The following is a 24,436-nucleotide window of genomic DNA, read 5'->3' on the forward strand; positions in this document are numbered from 1 at the left end:
AAAGGATTCGAGACTAATGTGTTTTACATTTTTACGAACTCTAAAAATAACCAAAGCGCTCTGTGATGAAAATCTTTTAATTTTGACTACGCCCATACAATGAGCAAAAAATTATTTTGTTTGTAATTAATTCCTTGAAGTAGCGGCTTTGCCTTAACTTACAAAATATGGCAGGGTGGCACGTGTTCCAGGGGAAAAATAAAAAATTTAACGACGATAAGAACTTATTGCACAACCCAAGCCGCCAACAAACGGCCAAATTCGAATATGTGGGAATAGTTCTCGCTTCGCTTCCGACACCGAAGGACCTCTGCTGCAATACCATGTCTACTTAGCCAACAAGTTGCAAATCGACGACTTTTAACGACAACTCATCATAAGCCGGAATGAACTCAACTCACGCATTTGAATAATAAAAAGTTATTCCTCGATCTTCAAATGGATTCATATTTTTTTATTAAAGGGGAGGGACATATTGATACCCGTCTGCGTACTCTAATGAATCTTGAAAACGGACTTATGGTGATGTGTTAAAATTGTATATTTTGGTATTATTTTTTTTTACTATGTATTTTTTTTATTGTTACCGGCTGAGATAATGGCTGCCGGTAGAATATTTCAATATAAATTTTAAGCGTTTTTGTAATTATTATTACGCATTTGGTTTGTTTGTTTATTGTTACTTTTTTATTCTGAATCTTTCCGCTGAATAAACGAGCTCACGCATTATACTAATGGCTGAATTCTGCTGTATCTGTGCAAAAAGACTTAGACTTATACAATTCTTTGTATTTGCTACGTATTACTAAAGATGATACCGGGGAGGAAAAATAAGAATCCCTGAAACCAATTTTGAAAAAACAGTTTCATTGTATTATGGAAACCCGTTTAGGTTTTTAATATTTTATAATATTTACGAAAGTGCTGAGTTTAAATGTTATTTGTATTTGAAGCTACATAGATAGGGAATGTCATAGCCTATGGGATCATTGGAATTCTGAATACCAGACGTTCTCAAGAAAAAGCAGACATTATTATCTCGTAGTAAAACTACAATATTTACCGCAACGTCTAAAATAAAGTTAGGTAATTGAAATATTATGATAGTTTGCCAAAAGGCAGTTTTTACTATCAGATGAAACAAATTGTATGTAATTGGTAATTCCAAAAGGTTCATAAGAAATTGAAAATAAAAATTAATCGTGTGATAAAAAATCCAATTCCGCATCTGCTTATCAAATTGAGTTTATAAATAACTCCTTTTTCAAACTTGTCATCTGACGTGAGAAAAGCCTATTCCCATTTCAATCAGTTCACACATATTATGGAATTGAAATATTTTATGAATAAAACGTTGGAATTTCTAATTAATTTTAATTCAGAGCGTAGGTAGTGGTATTGTTATTTTATGTTTTTATTTGAATTACACACTACTATTGTATTATATTGTATTACGCTTTAAGGAATTTTCCCTGTCCTGTGAATTACATGTGGTACAGATCACATACTGCTCTGACGTCAGTGCATCACTTGTGTAAACAGCACAGAAAACGTTTGACCTTATCATAGAAATCATAGAAAAGAATTTTATTGATCAGAACGTGTGAAGCATTTGTATTTTACCATATCTACATGCCCTGCACAAAACGAATCTTCCACATTGGCACATACGATCATGAGGAAGAAGAACATTAAAACGAAAGTTTTGAATGCAAAATATCGTCAGGGTCTACATCAATAGTTCTCATGTAAATCGGTAAACATTCCAAGCAAAAAAAGCTTTTTGCACTCTATGCATTCTGTAGAGACTGTTTTGTTTTTGTTGTTGCTTGTTGTCGGTCAGAAGTTTTGGAAATTTTTTCATAATAGCGATGGCATCTCTTCCTGGAGACTTTTTCATCTGTTCTTCTGGAAATTTGGCCTAGAGCATGAGATACTTTTGTAGGCCTTTGTCCGACACTTGCTGTTCTTGTTGTGAGAGATCATAGTTTCATCCACTCGTATTTCACCTGCAGGCACATAAATCGATTGAATATTTGAAATGACAACTGTAAAAACTTTGGCAACTTTATGCAATCGATCACTTTGTTGAGCGTCGAGATTACCTCCTACGTTCCAATTTCTCAGTAAGAGAACAAATCTGTTGTAGGTCACGCCAACTTGGTGGGAAATGGGAAGATAATAGCGAGGATCTCCAGAAATGTCTTCATTTCTTTCTTTATGGTATCAATTCATATTGCCATTCTTGATGTGGCATTGTGCATGTTGTGGAGCGTACCTCTTTGTTCAAAGACTCAATCATCAAAGAATTGAAGAAATACCTCTATTGGTGCAACATCATTATTGTCGTAATGCACAATATTTTTACTTAGTCCACTTCTACCATAAAACGCAATTTGAGCTTTTGCTGTAACGTCTTCTTTCCAATATGTACAATTCTGTCTTTGTGGCTATTGTATGTTTGTTGGGGGAGGAAGAACAGGATTGGTATCGTTAGAATCGGATTCCGAAGCCCAACAGTCAATTGTGGATGTATCATTGTCTGTTGGTTGAAATTCTTCGTCACTGTCAGCCACCACTTTCGTCACTGTTTGACTCACTATAATCGTCATCATTATCTCTCTTACGTTTTCCGTGAAAAATTCCGTATTAAATGAATTGTACGAAGAATCCGTACATGAAACTGAGACTGACGCAACGCATACATATACAATTGCAATAGGACCTACAGCTCCCCTGTTATCGCCCCCCCCCCCCCTCCTGCGCAACTACGCCTACCAGACGAGAAGCTTTCGCGAATTCTTGGGCAATCCACCCGGATATTTCTCAAGGGTCTATGATGGTCGTGGAGGGTTCGATCACTAAAGGATTAAAACGATATGCATTCAACTGCAGGAAGAGGCAGCAGTGTTTTCGATAGGAGTGAAGGAAAGGACGTCGTAACTGACAGGATGGTACGTCATGGGCGCCTGCTTTACGACCTATGTTCGAGATATACCGAGCATTGCGTGAAATGGACATCCAACTAGACGGCGAGATCATGTAAGATCCAGACAATGTTTGTAACTTCAGGGCAAAGCTACTCGAATCGTTGAGAATGTTAATGCAAGGCAAAGAACGTTATACTTGGAGGGAGGTTGTCAAGGAAATTTTGGAATTCCGAGTTGTTGGATAACCAAGCCGTAAGGGCAGCAAACAGGAAATAAAAGGAAATGTCTTAGCGAGATGGGAGAGGGCGAATTACGCCAATACGCGAATTACGCCAAAGCATCAATTGACTGAACATGAAACAACCCCTCGTAGTGTTGAAGAAGTTTCTATGATAGCAAATAAGGTGGGCTAAATGATTTTTTAGCGCAACCAAGCATTTTTCTTCCGCTTGGGCTGTACATCAAACCTAGTAATAGTCAATCCACTATCATTGAGTTACCTGCATAGCATAGCACCTGGGCACATCGCGACTAACTGCATGGTAAAAGCAATACTATAGATCAATAATAAAGCATTGGGCAAAAATGATAGGGAAGAATGGGTAATCATTATCATGCCAAAAATGCTTGAGAATTTAGTACAAGAATGCGAGGAAAAGTGGTCCCAATTCCTAAACGGTGGCCAGCCGCTGAAGGTTTGGTTACGCGATGCAAATGAGTTGAATAAGTATTCCTCCTCCCAAAGATCCCCAAAATTAGAGGAAAGATCTAGACTGTGTGATTGATACAGACCAAAACACGGGAATATAACCAATTAGCAAAACAGGTTGCACTGGATCTTGGAACTAACCCAAGATACAACCAATGCAGCCCCGATTAAATATATCCAACCCAGCAGGGCATAACAAGAGATGCATTTAGCGAAAAACTAGTACGGAAGTTGATGGGACCGGTACATCAACTTCCCAAAAAACTTTACCCTGTAAATGTTTAAACATAATAAACTATGAAAACCTGCCCCTTTCCATTTTTTTGGAGAAGCCGGATTCCTCTAAATATATTTGGATTCGAATGGCCGGGACAGGTGCAAGCCTTGCAATCGATAACCACACAAATGAATAACCCATCGTCGTGCATGAGTAGTTTCGCAATGACAGTCGGAGAACCTAAGAGTGACGACTCTTTTGTGAGGTCCGACGCGGAAGGGCAACTAAAGTATGTGCAGACTCACCATGCGTTTCTGGCCAAGAACGGAGTTCAAAAGGTTAGACACCCAAGCAAACAAAAGGGTCAAATCCGGAAGATAGAGCCCCAGCCCGGACTCGAGGGGTCAAGTCTTGGACTATTGGGATGGATCACGGAGTGCAGGAAAATCATCCGTCATGCCTAAACTAAATAGGCAAGTTACGACGTACAAATTAATAAGAAATTATATATTGAAAGAAGGCACGCCAAACGAAGTAAGAGAATATTTGCAAAAGTTGAGCGCTGTGGCGATAGCCCTTGCAAAAAAGTCTATGCCCCGCCATAACTTAATTCACCTGAAAATACGTAGTGCCCCAGATGATGAATGAGCGACAAAAGCAAGAAGCGGACTGGTAACAATCTTGGAGGCTCGTACTAAATCTTCAACCCTTGAATGCTGCAATTGAATTGATTAAAATACCACCCCCGCAAATGACCCAGGTGAAGGATGTGATAACGCTTCTTGGCCTAAAGAAAGCCTATTTCATTGCGATGTGACAGAAATATCAAAAGTCTTCCTTGGAATAGCTGTGAAAGTATACGTTGGCTCCACCTCGGAATATATACAAACTAAGAGGCTGGATTGGATCCTTAAGGTATATAGCAGATAATTTCCCTGTGCTAAGACTGAAGCTGGCGAAGGTCGACGCGCTAACAGGGAAAGTACCTGTGACGCGTGGTAGGGAACGCCAGTAATATGGACTAATAAATCAGTGGAAGAATATAAAATCGCACAAAGTCAATTGAACAACACAAGAATATTATACCATGTCGATCAGAAATTCCCGTTATACATCGAGACAGACGCCTCGGAAAATGGGGTTAGTGCAATCCTGTTCCAAACAGAAAAGGGGAAGAAACCTCCTTTCAAAATTGTTTACCCAATAGCCTACTCCAGCCATAAGTGGGGCACTCCAGCGGCAAGGACGTATGACACATGTACAAAGGTTCAAAAGCTTTGAAAAAGTCGGTGGACAAGTCGCAGTCTATCCTGTACGCAATACCATCATACCAATATCATAACAGACAATACGGGAGTATTCGGCCTATTAAAGAGAATGAAAGATAACTCGAAAAACCCCCCAAGTCCTCGATTGCTGATACAAAGATGGCAGAATCATTTATCAGGAATTCAAATAGTTTTACCTTCAATGGTCTTACTCGCGCATTTTGGATGGCAACAAAAAAAAAAATGCACGCTACTTTAACAGGCAAAAAAATGAAAGAAAGAAGAGAGAAAATACAGCGCGCCCTGCAAGCATAGAGAATGCTCATATGCGAGCGAAGGTTTCCACCCATGGGAGCAATTGCAGAATGTTCTACAAAAACAACTTTGCATCAGATACCAAAAGGCTTACTTGCAGAGAGTAATGCAAGGCAGCTACCGTTACAGAGAGTGGCTTAGCATCAGCGTACGCCCAGATGTGAACTGCGCCAGCGTATAATGACAATTCTCGTAACGGAATCCTATAGCATGTAACGCAAGCAAAAAACGTGGAATCCATACTACAAACTGGTTTGGCGACGCAATCCCTGACGCAAAATTACATACATTTTACTAGGACAAGAAAGGCAAAAGTTCGGAAGCAAATTAGAGAAATCTCAATTGAATCGAACGCGCCAAAAGACGTGGGTTCATCGGTATTGGAAACAACTAACCCAAACGTGTTATTATCTAGGGGCCGATACCAAGGGAACTGACCAAAATCAGGGAGGTTGACAAGTTTGCGAGCTAATTGCAAAAGAAATTAACAATTTTACAAGATAGATAGGATTCATCTACCTGAGCCGACTTATTTTCGGAATAAAAACATTATCCCGCTGTGTTTCATGAACTATTATCAAGTGATACGGAATGTAGCGGCGGGTTGTTAATTAACGTGGCCCGATATATGCACATATGTACTTTTTCACCCGTTGGCACTTGAATCTAAGTTTATTTTCACATACATGATATCATATATATCTGATGTTTATACGGTGATAATATATACAAGTTTTCGTTTACAAAGAAAACGAAAACTAAGACACACGCACTCCGAAATAACAGATATTATGCACAACAAGAAGACTTTACCGTTTTTATAGTTACAAATATGTCTAGGGACAGATGTCCTGCCGTGGCGAACTGCACTTGGTCCACAGATTGTAGGTTGCCGACCCCAGATCTAATGTATGCAAATGCTTATACTCATATAACTTGTTCCACTACTTATATAGCCACAACAAAATGAGGAAATGGGATGATTTTCCAAATAAATACCATCTATTTTAATATATTATGAAATACTTTCATGATGTTCTCATGATGTTTCCAACAAAATCTCCGTATTTATGAGACTCTGAATAATGTTTTTTGTTTTGTTTCAAACGCACAATAAATATGTCATGATGCGTTCCACTGTGTGATTGTTTGTAGCAGCTTGGAGATTGTTAGGTCCGAATAAATATTACAGCAAAAAGTGAAATGATGTCACTTACACTAAAGTATTAACCTGGACATGTTTTTATTAGGCATTTCACACGCCTTTACCCCAAACATCGACCTACATAAACAATCAATGATACAAATTAAAATTTTTGAACGAGCGAATCTGAAATCTTTTATCAAAAAATATTCAAAAATAAATTGTTGGTCACGTGAGTGGATCGTTTTTGATATTATGTTGTTGTTCTTCTCCTTCGTCATGATAAAATCGCTTTTCTCTTCGAATACTGGACCAATTGCTTTAAAATTTTCAGTAGTTGAAGATTGATTCTTTTGCCAGGATGTAATTACTTTTATTTATTCCTAAATTTCCAATGAATCTTATGAGATCTAATATTTCAACAAAAATTGCGCTGTGATACTTTTTAATTGTGGGAACACGGTTTTTAATACGCCAAGCGTGACGGCTGACTGTGAAAATTGCGACTGTAAAAATTGCGACTGTAAACTTTTTGAGGGTACGGTACCGGTAACGTCTAAGGTACGGTCTGCTTCGCTTTAGCCCACGTGTCCATATATTTGAGCGTTGCTCGCTTGTTGGACACGAAGTGGACATAACGATCGTTTCAAAATTTTGTTGTTATTGTTATTTGTCTCCGTCTCCATTTTTAAAAAATCGCTTTTCTCTTCGAATACTGGACCAATTGCTTTGATTTTTTCAGTAGTTAAAGATAAAATTTTTCTCCAGAAGTCAATTACTTTGTTTTCGCTATGACGTCATCAAAATTATTGCCATTGGGTGGCGCTACGTGTCCATATATTTGAGCATAGCTCTCTTGTTATTGTATGCAATTATATCTCATCTGATATACTGATGGGGGGTCTCAAATAAAAGGAATATGCAGCAATTTTATTGTTTGTGAATACATAATTCCCTAGAAAATTCAATCTAATTTAACGCGATTAAACACGTCACTTAAATTCTCTCTTCAATAAATTGCACATTCCAATTGCCTTCGCGTTTGAATGAGCGTTTCCGATAATTCCCTCTTCATTTAACTTCGATCTAAACCTTGTTCACGCATCTGAAGTAATTGTATCGTCTATGGACATCGCATAGCCAACTGGGACAGCGGAAAAAAAATTGTTAGCAGGAAAAGCAATCACTGATACTGGCATTTTTATTCTCTACTGTGTAAGTGTCGAAGTCGAAGGTAATATTCAGGACGAAAAACAAAACAGATTGTATCATGAACAAATTCAGTTATGTATATTGGATGAGGTCGTTTTAACATCGTTTTCCTGGAGATAACATCACGATATGACGATAGCAAACAATGATAATTGGATTTATCTAAGATAACTGATTTATGTATTCAAAGTCTAAGTCGAATCTTCGTTACACGTATGACGAAATATTCTTTGATATTCGAAGCCAGAATAGCAATTGCAGTAAAACGAATATATCAGTCGGCGAAACGAAAGTTGTAGCTGTCTGAAACATCGTAATGTGAATGGAAAATCTCAACAAATATTGACGGTGTTCATTGTACTCTTACTTCGTTTGGTTGCGAGGCAATGGTGCAATATTAAAAGTGACCTAGCTCTTTTGGTAATAGGCCTGCGGCGATGTTAATACGTATCAAATTACAACAACTTACGTGACTTTTGTACGTAAATAGGATTTTTTTTTAAATTTCACTAACAAATTATATAATGTTTTTTTTTCTCTTCTGTTTATTGATTGCATCCTGAGACAAATTAATTTCAAAGTAACTTGAGATTGAACATGTCATATGATAGAAACTTCACGCAATATTGCCTTGTCATGACAGTAGGGAGTTTTTTGTGTCGGATGAAGTTTGCTTTTAAATATCGTGCGATTTGCGGAAATGGTCACATCAAATAATGAAAGGGCTTGTTTCGCTGTCTGCAAGCGCATCTTATATGCCGAAAACATAACCAATAACTGAATCGCCTTTTCCTATTTTTGTTAGAAGATTGCTATTATAAGTTTGTAATATATATACTTTATATATATCTGTATAAAAGCTTCTAGGTCTTAGATCATATGACGAATGGGTTTCGTAGATGTTTATTCTTGATCCCTACTTTTTGTCGTGATTGAAGCACTATTTCTTTATAGATTTAGGAAACTGTCACGATTTTTTGACTTCGAAGGTACTTTATAACAGTAGTAATATTATTCTTACACAGGTCTGAACATTACAATGAAAATTACGGCCATGTTACTAACTTCAGCATCTATGTTATTGCTTACTGTCGTAAGTGAAGCAAAATTGGAGTTTTCAGAAGATATGGAAAGAGGTTTTACTGTTGGTTGGGAATTTGATGGTGAAGATATAATATTTGAAGTATGTGAAAGTACGCTGTATAGGCTTTAATTGTGCTTTGTCAGGAAATTGATTTTAGTTAACTTTTTTATCAACAGTCCAAAAATAATTTTTGTGTGCATACATTTTGCATCTGATACCTGGAAAAATTTAAATTTAATTTTCGAAAAGTAAAGTGAGGTGACCATTAGTTTTCAAGAGAAACCCCAATAATTGGATTTTGAATAATAAAATATGCAGCGATCAATAGTCGAGACGTAACTATTTATTTGTTCAATGCCATGAGACAGGTCCTTGTTTTAGGACAACATGTGATAAGTCGCATGGAATGACTAATGTGAGAAAATATGCCATAAGCTATCACACCTTACGAAAAGTAAAACAATATTGTTTATCGTGTTTTACGTTCCGATTAATACAGCGATAAGTATGCAGCCGGGGGCAATGTAGTTAAAAGTGACTCTGGACACATTTTATATCATTTCAAAACACAATTAACATATTTACAAATGTGCAGATTAGTTCACTTTTCTTCTTAATTTGTAGCAAGCTCCAGCGTTTACGAGTATTAACGTAACATTAAGTTGTCTGTCTAGACTCCTGGCAATGAAAGTCTTTGCCTTATACCATACATTTTAAATTCAATGAATCTAATGAATGAATCTTGTGAATTTTAAATATCTGCAATTATCCAAGATGAAGCATAAATGGAGGGTGGTGTTCCGGTAGTTGTTATGAATCGGATATATTTGAACTTTATTTTAGATATAAAGACCTGTTTCAGATATATATATATATAATGTCGTGGCAATATATGCAAGATTTAATCACAATTAAAAACATACTATCGTATTACTAGATTAAATTACAAAATGTAGCTCACCTTATGTCTTCTCGCGCGTTTGAGCATTTTCACATTATAACCTCGTTGGTAAAAAATCACATTTGTTACTTTTTCATTACATTATAAATCGAACATCACATATAGAAGATTCATAATTACTATTTTTCAAGGTTTCCGCGCCAACTTTGGGATGGGTCGGAATTGGATTTTCAGAGACAAAAACGATGCAAAGAGCAGATCTCATCATGATGGGCATAAAGGATGGAAAACCATACGCCTGGGTAAAAACATAGATTAATGACATTTTAACGCCAATTTGTTTTTCAGATTGTGCCCGAAACGTTATTCATTGAATAGTAATTTAAATATTTTGTCGTTAATGGGATTTTATTTATTTAATACGAAAGCCAGCGAAGAACGTCTTTTATTTGTTTCATGAGTTACATCGGTCAAAAACGGAGTATCTTAAAAAAGCTCGGTTATTGTATATGTTTGTTTATACAATTTGTAAATATCCATACATACTTACATAATTGATATAACCATTCTAACAGGATGCATACTCAGAAATGACGGGAACGGTGCGAATAGATTTCGATCAAGATGTGATAATACTTGACAGTGCTGAAAATGGAACAACCTACATGAAAATTAAAAGACCCCTCAAATCTAAAGATACAACAAAAGACAACGAGATATTTGTAAAGTGTTTTTATGTTTCCACGGATATTTAAATGTTAAATTAAATTTTAGTACAATTGCATTAATAATTTGACTGAATAGAAAAATGTGAATGAATTTTTTTTCGAAACAAGTTTAAAATGGGAACTTCACAATATGTTGAATATAAAAGATGCTTTTTCCACATGTTTATATTATCTTGCGTGATATTATTTTTTTGTAAAATCGCCACTGTTCATAAGCAAAATAATTCAAAATCTTTATTAGAAAGGAGACAATAACTTTCTTTGGGCTTTTGGTGGTAAAGACAAAACAAAAGAAACAACAGAGGAAGATTATCATTGGACGAACAGAGGTAATCTCATTTTTCATCGTCAAAAAAAAATCACCTTTGATTTTATCACTGAAAACTAAACTAGAGGTTATTTTTCATCAGAAGTGCTACATTGTTGTTATTTTTGTTGTTGTAAAGTAATTAGTAGTGAATATAAAAAAAAGTAAACTAGTCATAAATATACGTAATACAGACAAGCAACTATGCATATAAATTATGATACAAAATATTAAAAAATGCAAATGTATTTGCAATCTAATATAGCACGCACTTCGACATTAAAGTTCTTTACAAATTGAGCCTCCAAAGTCTAAATCTTCTCAAAAGAGGAGTTGGAATGACTGTAACATTAACATGACTCTAAATTACTATAACATTATTTATATATATATATTTTTTTCAGGTTATCGATTATTGAACACTCTTGGAATAAAACCAGAAACGGATGGTAAAATTTTATTTCTTCATCAAAACCTTTTTTTTAATATTTTTGTAAACTAACGGCGTTTCGTTTGACAGCAACCAAGCCTACAACTAAGCAACCAACCACTCTCGTATCTAAAGCAAATATAGATGAAGTGCATCTTGGTGTGATCGATGAAAATTTTCCTTATAGTATTTGGCTCGATACAGAAGAAACTGTGCATTTAAAATGGAATTTTGACGAGGAGAATATCTCATTGCAAGTGAGTTTTCTACTTCCTACTGATTTTTGCTGTATCTCTTAATTGTCCCTTCCGTGATAACGCATTTCCTTATTATTCTTGTGCTCTCTTCCTTTTTTTCAATTTTCTTACTTTTTCATGTTTTCAGTTAATTGCTCCTACGACGGGTTGGATAGGAATAGGTTTCTCGCAGACATCTTCTATGTCCGGAGCTGATTTAATTATCGCAGGAAAGTTGAACAACGAACCCTACGTATTGGTAAATTACATTTTATCCTGAAAGTGTTTTTGTGTCGTAGTTAACGAAACAATAAACTATAGAACTAGTTTACGTTACCTGTTTTTAACTATGATTAATCTTTACCAAATAGGACTGTCACTCGGATAAAAATGACATACCTGATGTTGACGAACAACAAGATGTCAAATTGCTTGAAAGTTGGGAGAATGGAACACACACCATGGCAACCGTCACCAGGAAACGAGTCACGTGCGATGATGACGACAAGATGATTGGCGTATGTAAAGTACTTTTAGTTAACAATCAACAAATGCAGACCATTAATCCAATGTGAAAATATAACACCAAAAATGAAACATACGTGTATCACTGATTCCAACACAAATATCATCAGTTATATTTGAGTTACTTTTCCTAATTTTCTATAGACTTCATTTTTTGTATTTTCTATTATTTCTAGCGTTCGTCCTGTTTTTGATTTTCAGTATGGCATCGGCTCTCTAAGTCTAGCCTATTCCGAGTATAGTTAAATTGATAGAATATTTCATATCGGAAAGAAACCTATTCCAATAACCACGGTAAGTTTCCTGTCTGATTCACAAAAGCCACGTTCCATGGTAAAGAATAATCAAGCACGTTATAAAACCGCCCCATTTTAAATATATTTCACTACCTACAGGAAGGAACTTATCGTGTAATTTGGGCGTACGGTGGAAACGATATTGTTGGAATGCAGCCTGGCCGGTCCAATTACCATATGCGAAACAGAGGTTAGTGCAGTTACATAGTTTCGAAATGGATTAGAAACTAGCTGGGCGACTACGTCAAATACTCCTATTATTGAAACATATACTGGTATACATAATAATATTTAGTTGATTAACTTTATTCAATTTCAGGGGCAAAGAGTTTGAAACTGGTCAATGCGGTTATACAGATTGATAAGAAAGGTAGTTTTTAACATTTGTTTTCTCTTCTATACATATATACATTCTAGTCGACACGAAGAAGTTCAATCATCTTCGATCTTCAAATTTTCTGTATATATATATATATATATATATATATATGCTTGAAAATAGAAAGAGTCTTAAAAAAGTGATCATCACTTTCCCACATTTTCAAATTTCTAATGAGACCTATGAAATCGACTATTTCAATTTCGAAATTTTGTTGTTTTACTTTAATTAAAGATAAACTATTCGGCATTCCTTCCTGCCCGACCGCTTCCGTTACGCTTGTACGATTGCGACAGAACTTTTCTCGGTACCCTGAGGCCTTGCTGTATCGACGAGCCACTATTATGTCCATATATTTGAGCTCTGCTTTGTCGTATTCATATTGCATCGTATAGCCACTTCATTGCTCTAAATATGATTTGATGAAATTTTTTGTATCAGGCCAGTATTCTTTCAAAGAGGAATTTTGCTAAAAATTTTCCTTATTGGGGCAATCCATTAACTACATCCAATAATCTTTTTACCTAATTTAGCTAAAAAAAAATTATTGGGGCAATCCATTAACTACATCCAATAATCTTTTTACCTTGAGACGAAATTCATAACGACCACCAATTAATGCATCGCAGTGCCATTATAACCACTTATATTGCTGAATTCCATAAAGACATTGCCGAGGAGGAATACAAGCAGTTTGATATTCGACCAACAAATTTTCGAATACCGAATCTTGATACATTCTATCTATGCAAATTATTCAAAATACCGGAGGAACCGGAAGTTCATCATGTAATTGGGGTAAGAAGAAATACTTTTAAAATGACAGTCGTAAACCTTATTTTGGATTCCAAATAGAACCACTGTAACTTTACGAAAGTATTCAATGCTTGAATAGCCTACAGCCCTACACTACCATGACATGTTATCATTAGAACAAAACGCTATTCAAAAAAATACAACCCGAATACGTCCCCTTTTAATATATATATACTAGTCTAAATTTGTATTCATCTATTTCCCAGTTTGACATCGTCATTACTCCAGGGAACCGAAAGAATGTTCATCATTTGATCGTATTTTTATGTGAAGACTTGAGGGTTTGTATTTTTTTTTTCAGTAAAGTATATTAATAAGATAGCGAGTTGGACTTGCGTATGAAAAGAAAATTAAATTTCACAGATACCGATAAGTCGGATATAGTTAATTTAATTCTTAATATCATCTTACATTCATTCTTTAGCTTACTTGTGTTGGCTTTACCGGTTGTCGTCTCAGGGAAACTAATAACTCTACACAAAAATTTAGCTTGAATTGCATATTTATTTCGTAGTTAAGTGGATGTTCCATGTGTCCCGATAAATGGTGGCCATCGTTCTGCGAATAATAAATGAACCTAGGGACCTGTGCCATAATTAGCTCTCAAATATTCCTATGTATTCCGATAAATGGTGGTCATCGTTCTCAAAATAATAAATGAACCTAATGAGCGATTTCCAAAGCATAAAAACAAATTGCAAAGCAAAACATGCTACGCCGCTTGTTTTATCAATTCTCCACTTGGCAAATATCCTTTCGATAGCTTCAAACCGCGTTTTGAAAAAATGAAGTATTTTATCAAGTTTTCGAAGATTTTCATAACACCTGCACATTTTAAAAATCTACTACTTATGGCTAGGTAATATCTAAATACCTAATTCCGAATTTCAGGGTCATTCGCAGCTTGGAAAAGACCTGGAATGCTTCACAGAAATGAATCCATTCTGGGCCGGCTGTTCAAAGATGTTCGTTGGTTGGGCTGTAGGAATGTCTAATGTTCGTTTTCCAATCGAAGCCGGATATCCGATCGGAGGAAAAGATGGGCCAAAATACGTTTTACTAGAAACCCATTATGACAATCCGGATTTGAAACCTGGTAAGGAAGAATCGGGAAATTAAAAATATCAATATTACTTTAAAAACCTTGAATATCGGGCGCATACGTATTCATATCTGAGTATATTGCAGTGGCGGCGCGTGGTCATTTTGACAACCGTGGCAAGCTACTGCGGGACCAAGTCACCCCCATCTACGGGGACAGGATGAGCGCTGTAAGTTCTCCCATCATTTTATGAGTATAAAAACCATTCCATCGGTAACAACCAAACGGCAAAAGCGACAATTTTTAACGATAAGAAAGTGTCTTTAAAACCGGTCCAAGTCAAGGGATTAATAAATATAAACATAATTTATTTTGAAACCTCTTTCAAAAGGAAAGGCAATATTTACCCAGATAAATACAATGACATATTAACAGAAACTTTGGGAAAGCAGACAAAACCTAAAATAAGGTTTAAAACGTTACTATGAAGAAAGGAAAGTTAATGCAAAGATAAGGACATGCGTCGCTCACTCATAGATATATATGCTGCTAGACTTCTACTGCTTGAACATATATGCAACACGCCGCGGTTTCTTGGAAGCAAAATGCTCAATAACGCGCTGATTAAAGTCATGCATCCCAGAAATAACGTCTCTGTGAATGGATAGAACAGCCAAGAAATTTAATCTATCTTGCTTCATTGTGTTTCTGAGATACGTTTTAATACGCTTCAGCGTGCTAAATGTTCGCTCTGCGTCGGCGGAAGAAATAGGCGTCGTCAAAATGATGTCCAGAAATTTTGCAGACGCCGCAAAGGTAGTTACTAGAGTGTTATCTATGAGGAACCCATAGAGCGCGCAAGTTGATGTGATGTTCAAAAAAGTTTGATTGGTGTATATACATCGCAATTCATTTTCCAATTTACCCTCGTTTATCATGGGGTGAAATTTGGAGACAGTAGCCAACAAATGGATGGGAAATTGACGTGCAAATTTTAAAAAATTTTTGGGGTTCATCAAAGAGAACGCGGCAAGGTGTTCAGTGCGCAGACAATCGCCTATTTGATTCACCAGAATGTCACAGCATTCCTTTGCAGACAAAATCAAACGCTGCGTTGTTTGCCCGCGGCGTAAAGAAGCACTCCATGTGTCGTCGTATTTAATTGTTTCCCGGATACGAGATACAGCATCGCAGAAGTCTGAAATACACGACTGCACAGACGCTCCATCTATTAGCCTTGACTGCAATGCGCCGTATAATACATCCACGTGGTAGAATATTGGGGAGAAAAAAGCGAGAAAAAATGAAAACTCACCATCTTCTAGCAGACGCTTTAGACCTGCCGCCTCCCTCACAGAGCGTTCGTCCCAAACCGGAGAGCTCTGAATGCCATTGAAACACTCAATGAGCTCAGACCTAATTTCTGACACGCCCTGAACCACGCGTGATTGGAAGTTCCAACGTGTTGGTGCACAAGCTGGGACACGGCGGCTACATATCTGGCGAAGGAGGTCAGAGCGCTTCGGCGAAACGGAAAAAAATGAAGAAAACCCCGAAACATTTGCAAAAAATATACGGACGAGAGGGGGATCAAGACACATATTTTTAATAACGAGGTTAAATTGGTGTGCATAACAATGTAAAAAATGCGCATGAGGAAAATCTTCTTTTATATAATTTTGAACACCATGTTTCGACCCACTCATGACTGCCGCGCCGTCATAAGTTTGAGCTATCAATTTTGACTTCGCGTTGTAAGGCTGTAACACTTTTTTCAGTACAGCCGATATCCAGCAAGCCGTGTGATCAACGATTGGTACAAAGCTGTGAAATCTCTCGGTAGGTTTACCATCTTTTACAAACCGAAAAATTACAGCCAGTTGGGAAACGCACGTGATGTCAGTTGTCTCGTCAGACTGAATCGAAAATAACTGGCAATTCTCAATTTCCAGAGCCAAATGTTGTAAATAAATTTTATACATTGAGTCGAGCAAATCATTTTGGATATCCTTAGATGTCCCTTTCGAAACAGTTGCGGCATCAAGATGATCTCTCAATACTGTATCTAGGGATGCGGTGTATTCCACCATATCCAAAAATACCCCTCTATTAGAAGAGCCAGCCCGTTCATCGTGCCCACGGAGGGACAGCTCGTGACAACCAATGAACTTCAAAACATCTATCAATCGACCGAGAACATGGCGGTTTTTCTCGACGTTTTGGTTGTGCCGACGAATAGAAACCGCGCGTCCTTCATCCAACTGTGCTGCAATATTAACATTTCCGAATGTTCGGTATTTTACTGCATTGTCCAGATGTCCATAGAAGATTGATGATCCCTGGCACGCTCGGAAAGATGTTTAAGATCTCTAAAACCAAATTTACACCAACGTGAATCACGGGCGGTAGCAAAAAGTAGGCAATAAAAACAAAAAAGTGCATTTTTGTCCTCGCTGTAACACAACCATTCGTGTTTTTTATACCAAGTTTCTGCGCAGAATGTACGCCGACGCTTTCCTCCGTCATGGGATTGTTCCAGTGAACAAGTTTTTGGTTGATAAGGCCCAAGACGTTGTACCTCTAATTTTGGTTCCAGTGGCAGCTGCGAAAACGGAGTGCGAAGTAGTGCATCAACCTTATTCATTATGAGGTCTAAGGCTAAGAAATGCGAAGCCGGAAAGAAGTGAGGAGCTCAAAAGGAATGTGGAAAATCGAAAGCAAATGGACTAAAGGTCTCTAACTGATTCAAATAGCGAAACAAGCGACAAAAACGAAGGCGAGGAAACTATCAACTCTTCAAGCAACCAACGAACGAGAAGGAATGCATAAATATGTCAACACGTTGTTGTAAGAAACGTCGGCATTGTGTCATCATAACTTCGGGGCTAGCCCCGATCGGCCCTGATGATTTAGTAAAAGAAACAGAAAACAAACGAGACAAACGCGGTGAGTGGAAGATAAAAGAGAGAATACGATATACAATGAGCAACCGGGGCAAAATCGGCGTCGTCCCGTCGACGTTCGGCGAAGGCTTTGCGAGCGAAAAATGAACCATGTCGGGAGAATATGGCTAGTGTAGACAGTCTGTGCAACCGATATTGAGGTATTTTTCGAATATTTTTTATTATACCAAAAAAACAACCGGGGCATTGCCCCGGTTGGCCCTATTGACGCGCAGCCACTGGTATATTGTCGTGAGCAAAATTATACCCACATTTTTATTGTTTTGAATCAGGATAATATTTCATCGTTCACATGGTACACTACAATTGCATTTGATAAAGCAGCATTAAACCTAAATCTTGATTGTTTCAGATATTTTTGACAGTTCGGGAGTTCGCTTTTACTACACGGAAAACCTTCGAAAATATGATGCTGGAATAATTACATTATCACAATCGATCCAGGGCATATTCATCCCTCCGAATGCCAAGAGGTTCAGAATCAATGCTCATTGTTCTAACGAATGTTTTTCACAGGTTGTACACGAATTCTAATGTGACAGTAATGTGGGAGCAGTGTTTAAATTTAGCAGAAAAGATTAACCCCAAATAATTATACATAAAATTTTTATTAGTCTTTAAACCTCAACGCAGTGGCAAAAAACTATAAATCGTTGTGTATTTAATTCATGCCGCGTGCAAAATTAAAAATTGACAGGATATTATAAATATAAAAATTGATTGTCTCGGATATTAAAATTGCATCTCCTTTAAAATACTTTTACACAGGGATTCGATGATACTGACTTTGAAGAAACGACAGTGTTCTCTGTAACACTACACGGCCATCTGGCATCAAAATCCATGAAGTTGAGACATTTCAGGTATCATGTTTTGGAAGTATAAGTTGAAAACACATAACGATAATTGGTAAAGCCGTATAAAAATATAACATATATATGTATACTGAATTTGATCCTTACTAAACTCCTATTTTACGAGTTATTTTAAACTTGCAGAGACAACAAAGAATTGGAGCCTATTGCAAAAGATGATCATTACGACTTTGATTATCAAGAATCTCAATTCACGGATGTGAAGATACGTAAAGGCGATTCTTTCATAATGCAGTGCGACTACGATACGATTGGAAAAACGAATGTTACCACGGTTTGTTATTTATGAAACAAAAACTTACTAAAGTGATACTTATATATTAATAATAGGTTTTAAAAAATTCAATTAATTGCATTATATTATAGCCTATAATAGAACGGATATTTTCTGTAGTTTGAAACATACCAGAAAAGTCAATTGATTTTAATGCAGTTTAAAGATTTATTCTGAACGTTTGATAATGTTCTGGGCGAGAAGTGGATCCGAAAAAAAAATATTCCCTCCATTAACTCCGGACCCCGGTTAACTGAAATTCTGGCACGACTCCCGGATGTGAAAATTTTGACTTGACCAGGAATTTCTGTAGAACATTTCAGCTTCTTTTGCCACGATTGAATGTCGGAAATTCCGGCCTGGACGCTGGGAAATTCATAACATACGACTACAGTTAAACATACCAAAACCCAACACAGTCGGATGGCATATACACAGTATTATTCATGCCTAGTCCAACTCTAAAATATATTAATGGTGTTTTACAGTTAATGTTCTATAGTTAGAGTCGTATATTTCACGAAAAAGAGACTCCAGTCGTGACGCAAAGTGAGAATGGTATAAATAGCGTCGAGTTCAAAATCGCCAGTCAGAAGTGTGATATTGTTAACGCCACTCAGACAGGAAATCAATACATTAACTCCTTTATAATGACTTACTATTGGTTTAGCATGTATTTTCAGTCATATATACCATTCCTGGCGCTGTGATGTTTTGATAAATATGATTTCGACTGCACCATACTTGGCAGAGGTATCGAGATTTTTTAAACGTGAAAAAAACGTAAAACTAATGGTAATTTTCACGTGTAACGGCGCGCATTAGAATGTTTACGTCTTTCTACGCGCATTTCCGTCGGAAAAAGTAACGTTTTTTGCATTGTAGGGGGCGTGTGCAGTGATAATTATAGGTGTGGCGTCGACAAAATTGTCAATTGAAGTGTTGAACTTATAAATTCGGTAAATACAATCGTAAAGTTTAGAGTAACCATTTTTGCTATAATAGTGGTTTTGGTGTTGTTCTGTTGGAAAATAACACAAGAAAACGTTGAAATAAAAATTAATTAATTAGGAATAATTATTAACCCTCTACTAGACACAAAATCTCGCAAGTTCAATAGAAATTTTGGCGAATAAAATTAAATTTTTTTTAGAGGAGTGCGTTTTACATATTATATTGCTGAATAGAGCTCTGAAGCTTTAGGGCTTGATGGTTGACACAAAAAAAAAACCATGTAAAATCGCACCAGACCGGCCGGCTATGTTGGATTCTAAGACAAAGCATGAAAATGTAAATATTGACTTGAAATAAAATTTTATTGCGTAAATGGTGCACGACAAATTATTCCTAGTTATCTAACATAAGAGTTTTTTTTATTTGCTGTTTTTCAGGGTGGCTTGGGAACAAGGAACGAAATGTGTTCATCATTCGTGTTCCATTACCCCGCACTAAAACTGGATTTCTGCGATTCTCGCGTTCCAGTTATGGGTGAGATAATTTTTACCTTTTCCCCACGATTATATACAATAATGACACATATATTATATATTGTTTATATTTTTCGCTTTTGAATCTAACACAGTGCTCTTCAACAGGGGTTCCGTGGAACGCCTGGGTTCCGCAATACATGCAGTAGGGTTCCGTGAGTTTATAGGGTTCCTTAGGGGTTCCGCGTTTTTTTTTTCTCGGGGAGAATTATTTCTTGCCTAAGCATGTTGATGCTTCATTATGAATATTCTTAGACCATCGTGTCTCATTCAAACTCCAAGTAGGCTAGTTCGTTAAACAGGAGCTTTAGTCACAGTGCAGTTAATAGACAAACAGAAATATTTTCGGTTGTTGCGTCACTTTAGTCATTGTTATGCAACTAACAAGAACGCTATTGTTGCACCATAGTTACATGATGTTCAGAGTATGTAGTTATTGCTCGAGACTACAAACTAGAGTTGTTGTTCAGCTTTTGTTGGAATATATTAAAAATATTGTGATACCCAACTTTTTAATATTTAGTCAATACAGATGAAGCAAAATAGTATATTTTTTTTATGTTAGGCGAAATAATAACAATGGTGAAGGTCAAGACGGTAATGAGCAAAGTAGTTCAAATGTAAAAAGAGGCATTTTCTGCTTTACCAACTATTAAAAACAAAAAAAGAAGTTGTTTAAAGAGTGTAGACATGAGTATGAGAATTACATTGAGCGCTGTGGAACCACGATTCAATAAGATTGCAAAGGAAATGGCAAGAACAACCTAGGCATTGAATTTCACGCTTGTTACCTTTTCTCTGTTTCGTTGTTGAAGTACAAAAATTTGAATTACAAATATTTCGTGTAGCGAGTATTTCGTGTTTTTTTCAATTTTGTTAATTGGGGTTCCATAAAAAATGAAAAATTATATCAGGGGTTCCACAATAACAAAAATGTTGAAGAGCACTGATCTAACATCATGTAATCGAGGCAAGCATGTTTACAAGCGTATGATCATTGATTATAAATTATCTGTCTATTTCCTACACTATAAGTTTAATATCCAAAAATTTTCTGTTATAGACTAGTCTTGGTACAAATTGTAACGTTGTTTTTCTTCTGTTTTGGCAAATATCGCATACTTCTGTTTATCTTGCCTCTATTGCATCAACTACCCAAGATTTCGCATCGGCACGTTGTGAAATATTATTATGTTAGGATGCGAATTGCAGTGGTTACGTATCTGTATTTTAAATACTATCCTACCATATTGGAAACAGCTGGAAGAACTTGCACCACAAATGGATTTAAAGTTTAAATTTTAAACTATGTATAATACACAATATCATTTAGAAACCGAGGAATCATTTGTCAGACTAGTTTGGGGACTAGGAGAGTCTTTGGGTAAAATGGAAGGTGAGCGTATTGCAAAGGAGGCACAAGAGAGGCCGGTTGAAGTTATGGATGTTTTGGCTACAATGGTATTAAACAAGGTAAGTCCTGTGCAAAATGGCTTAGTTAGTGTGAATCAAAGATATTATCTACTATCCAAATTTAAATTTATAAATGTCAATGTTGAGGTAGTGTATTCTAATATCTGTTGGGTAAACAAAATTTCAATTTGTGTACTGCATTTTAAGGTTGAATGGACCGATGAGAAAAGAAAGTTTGCGGAGAAGTACATGGCTGAATCCAAAAGAAGACCATTTTGCACATACAGGCAGAAACTGTTATTGGTATAATATTTACTTTTCGGATATTCGAAAATCTTTATAGAAACATAAGATTGACTACGGCAAGGTATTGAATGGCCCTGATTTGTTTTTAATGAAACGTTCATCGAACTATATACATGAATACAAATTTGACGCCTTGAATGTGGTGATAAGATGCAGGAATGAAATAGTTTTCAGGTGTACTGATCCCGGAATTAGACTAATTTTACCTGTTTTATCACAAATATATTATGACGCGAAAATATCCGGCTTCTCACCCTAGAAGCATAGGCTACATCTAAATGTTTGTTCTGTACAGGGTTACATGCAAGACATTGTTGTTCCGAAGTATAAACCATTTGAAGAAAAGAATATGTGTTAACCCAGTGAAGAAAACTCAAATAATGGAACGTCAATTAAAATTGAGTCAACATCAACAGATTTGATTCGCTTGCTATGCTTGTCATTATGGCTGTAGCTATCATTCTTGTTATATTAATCGCGTCAAAACTTTCTCTTTAAACATGGTGTAGAGCAGGGCTACTCAACTATTTTACCGAAGATCCGCATACAAAACTTCAAAATTATTTGGGTCCGGTCTTTCCAGAAATTATATTTCGGCATCCTTTAACACGCACTTCCTCGGCCGACTAATGCTTATTGGCTAATCAAGATTGTTTATTATGGCGTTAGAGTTCTCTTTATAAATATTTGAATCTATAAAAGTTATTTTATAAAACGAAACTTCAAAAGTGGGGCTAATGATTCAAAATGAAGAATTAGTCGCGGTCCGAATCGAATACTCGAAAGGTCCGGATTCGGACCGCGGTCCGCTAGTTAAGTAGCCCTCGTGTAGAGTATGCTTTGGTCTTTAACTTTTTCGCATTATTGTGAAAGTCACTAGTATATCATGTCATATGTTGATGGAATATAATGAATATAATGTATTCGAGCTTTCTCAAGTATAACTTTGTCAGTTTTCAGTACTTTAGCGAACAAAATTAGTTTCCTCCATATAGTCCCGCAGAATCGGGCCTTAACATTGCTTTGGGACATAAAGTTTTTTTTTTATTGTTCAGATATAATGTCGATGACATAAATAATGATACCCAGGTGGTCGTGGAGTATATAATGTTGAGCAATTTTTTTTTTAAATGGATTTTAAGTATTCGTACCAAGATGACGCACAACCTGAATACTAACCTGGCATACATCCAATTCAAAACTACATGGGTTAGTTTTGAATACATAGTAACATTGCATCTCCGTACAATGTCATAAATTCAAATTTAGGAGAATAAATGGTAGTTAATTTCACTAATATAAGCCAAGATCCATCGACAGCATCTAGCCATTTTCTTTTGCGCTTGTCAAACTACATTTGTGTTGCTGCGGGCATTTCGTTTTCCTGCTTAAAGCTTAGGGACCTGGGAAATATTTTATTAGTTGCAATGAATTGGAATATTCGACCTCGTCTTTCACTCCGAACAAGGCCATGTAAATTCATCCACTGGTATCTAACGATGTGCAACGTGTTTTCTTTTGGAAGAACCGGAACCTTTCAGGTGCAGCATTGACTTTGGCCAAATTAATATATCCTTGTGAAGATAGAAGGTATGCGGATGCAAAACCGAGATGTGCACCTGTTATGCCAACATAGTTGAGTCAAACGTTTTGAATACTAGTACATCACACACATTTTCCTGCGTGCTTCGGTTGTACGTAGTAACGCGCACATTTTTGCGCACATGAATCAAATTCCACTTGATTATTGAGCTATAGGTTTTTGACGAGCTTTTGTGTATGATTTTATTTCATAGAATTTGTATGCTGTTTTAAAGAATACTAGTTTCACCTTTTTTATTCATTCAAACCGCGTGTTGGAAGTAAGTTTTGTAATACTGCGTGTTGGATTTCAAATGGTTTATTTATATCCATCACTTGACATCGGTGATGCCAGTAAATCTTTAATACAAAAAAATCAGTATCATCTGCAATAAAAACAGCAGTACCTACTCAAATGACAGCGGGGGATGGATACTCATATTATCTGCTCCATCGCGTGCCTCTTACTAGTTTACATGAGTGGGTATCTAAGCTCAGCCCGAGACAAAAAGTTTCAGACTGCTGTTGGCGTGACGAAATGTTTTTAATTATATATTCCACAATTAGATTATTTGATTGCATATTACTGAAAGTTACACCTTATATGTCTTTTCCCATTGCACTATTCCTTTACTGATATTCAATAATATGACGCTCATCTGACATAGTTTTTCAAGTGTGTAGATAGGTATAATCTTTTCCACGCTCTTCAGATGGGAATGCGTGAATATATCTGAGAATCGCTAATATTGGTTTGCAATGCGATGAAATCCCATCTTGGCATTTCTGCACTTCGCAATTGCTGCGTATATTTATCGGAGAAGTTCTGTGGCGTGGTTATCAAATGAAGAACACATGGGAGTATTTTTTCCACTTCTCTACTGCTCTCAAATTGACATTTTGTCAGACCTTTTTTCATTCAACCTTTTTTTTGAAACATCCCCAACAACCACAATTAATTCTGTCATTAAACTTCCGAAACAAACAGATAAAATCAT

General features: G+C 36.4%; 1 protein-coding gene across 3 annotated transcripts; it reads left to right on the forward strand.

Annotated features, from left to right (window-relative positions):
- The first annotated feature begins 7,701 nt into the window (after positions 1–7,701).
- Positions 7,702–22,934, forward strand: LOC120338127 (DBH-like monooxygenase protein 1 homolog). 3 transcript variants are annotated; one of them, XM_078117083.1, is made up of 21 exons: positions 7,702–7,798; positions 8,821–8,978; positions 9,972–10,082; positions 10,356–10,502; positions 10,750–10,837; positions 11,220–11,264; positions 11,336–11,502; positions 11,630–11,740; positions 11,853–11,999; positions 12,402–12,492; positions 12,622–12,672; positions 13,274–13,479; positions 13,704–13,778; positions 14,389–14,593; positions 17,855–18,018; positions 18,271–18,365; positions 18,501–18,651; positions 20,043–20,139; positions 21,472–21,611; positions 21,759–21,854; positions 22,153–22,934. In XM_078117083.1, the coding sequence occupies exons 2-21, from the start codon at positions 8,835–8,837 to the stop codon at positions 22,213–22,215; spliced, it is 2,394 nt and encodes a 797-aa protein (XP_077973209.1). In that variant the 5' UTR covers positions 7,702–7,798; positions 8,821–8,834; the 3' UTR covers positions 22,216–22,934. The 3 variants fall into 3 exon arrangements, with proteins under 3 accessions (XP_077973209.1, XP_039261999.2, XP_077973210.1); XM_039406065.2 differs by having other exon boundaries at positions 13,349–13,479; XM_078117084.1 differs by lacking the exon at positions 7,702–7,798 and having other exon boundaries at positions 8,793–8,978.
- The last annotated feature ends 1,502 nt before the right edge of the window (positions 22,935–24,436 follow it).

Source organism: Styela clava, chromosome 10 (assembly GCF_964204865.1).
Source record: "Styela clava chromosome 10, kaStyClav1.hap1.2, whole genome shotgun sequence".
NCBI classification, from domain to species: domain Eukaryota; kingdom Metazoa; phylum Chordata; class Ascidiacea; order Stolidobranchia; family Styelidae; genus Styela; species Styela clava.

What these genes read in the sequence shown, in the direction of transcription:
- LOC120338127 (XM_078117083.1), top strand. Translation starts at nt 8,835, where the DNA reads ATGAAAATTACGGCCATGTTACTAACTTCAGCATCTATGTTATTGCTT. An exon ending in CTAACGAATGTTTTTCACAG is followed by an intron (nt 18,019 to 18,270) that starts GTTGTACACGAA and finishes ACTTTTACACAG; the next exon opens with GGATTCGATGATACTGACTT. An exon ending in ACAGGCAGAAACTGTTATTG is followed by an intron (nt 21,855 to 22,152) that starts GTATAATATTTA and finishes TGTTCTGTACAG; the next exon opens with GGTTACATGCAAGACATTGT.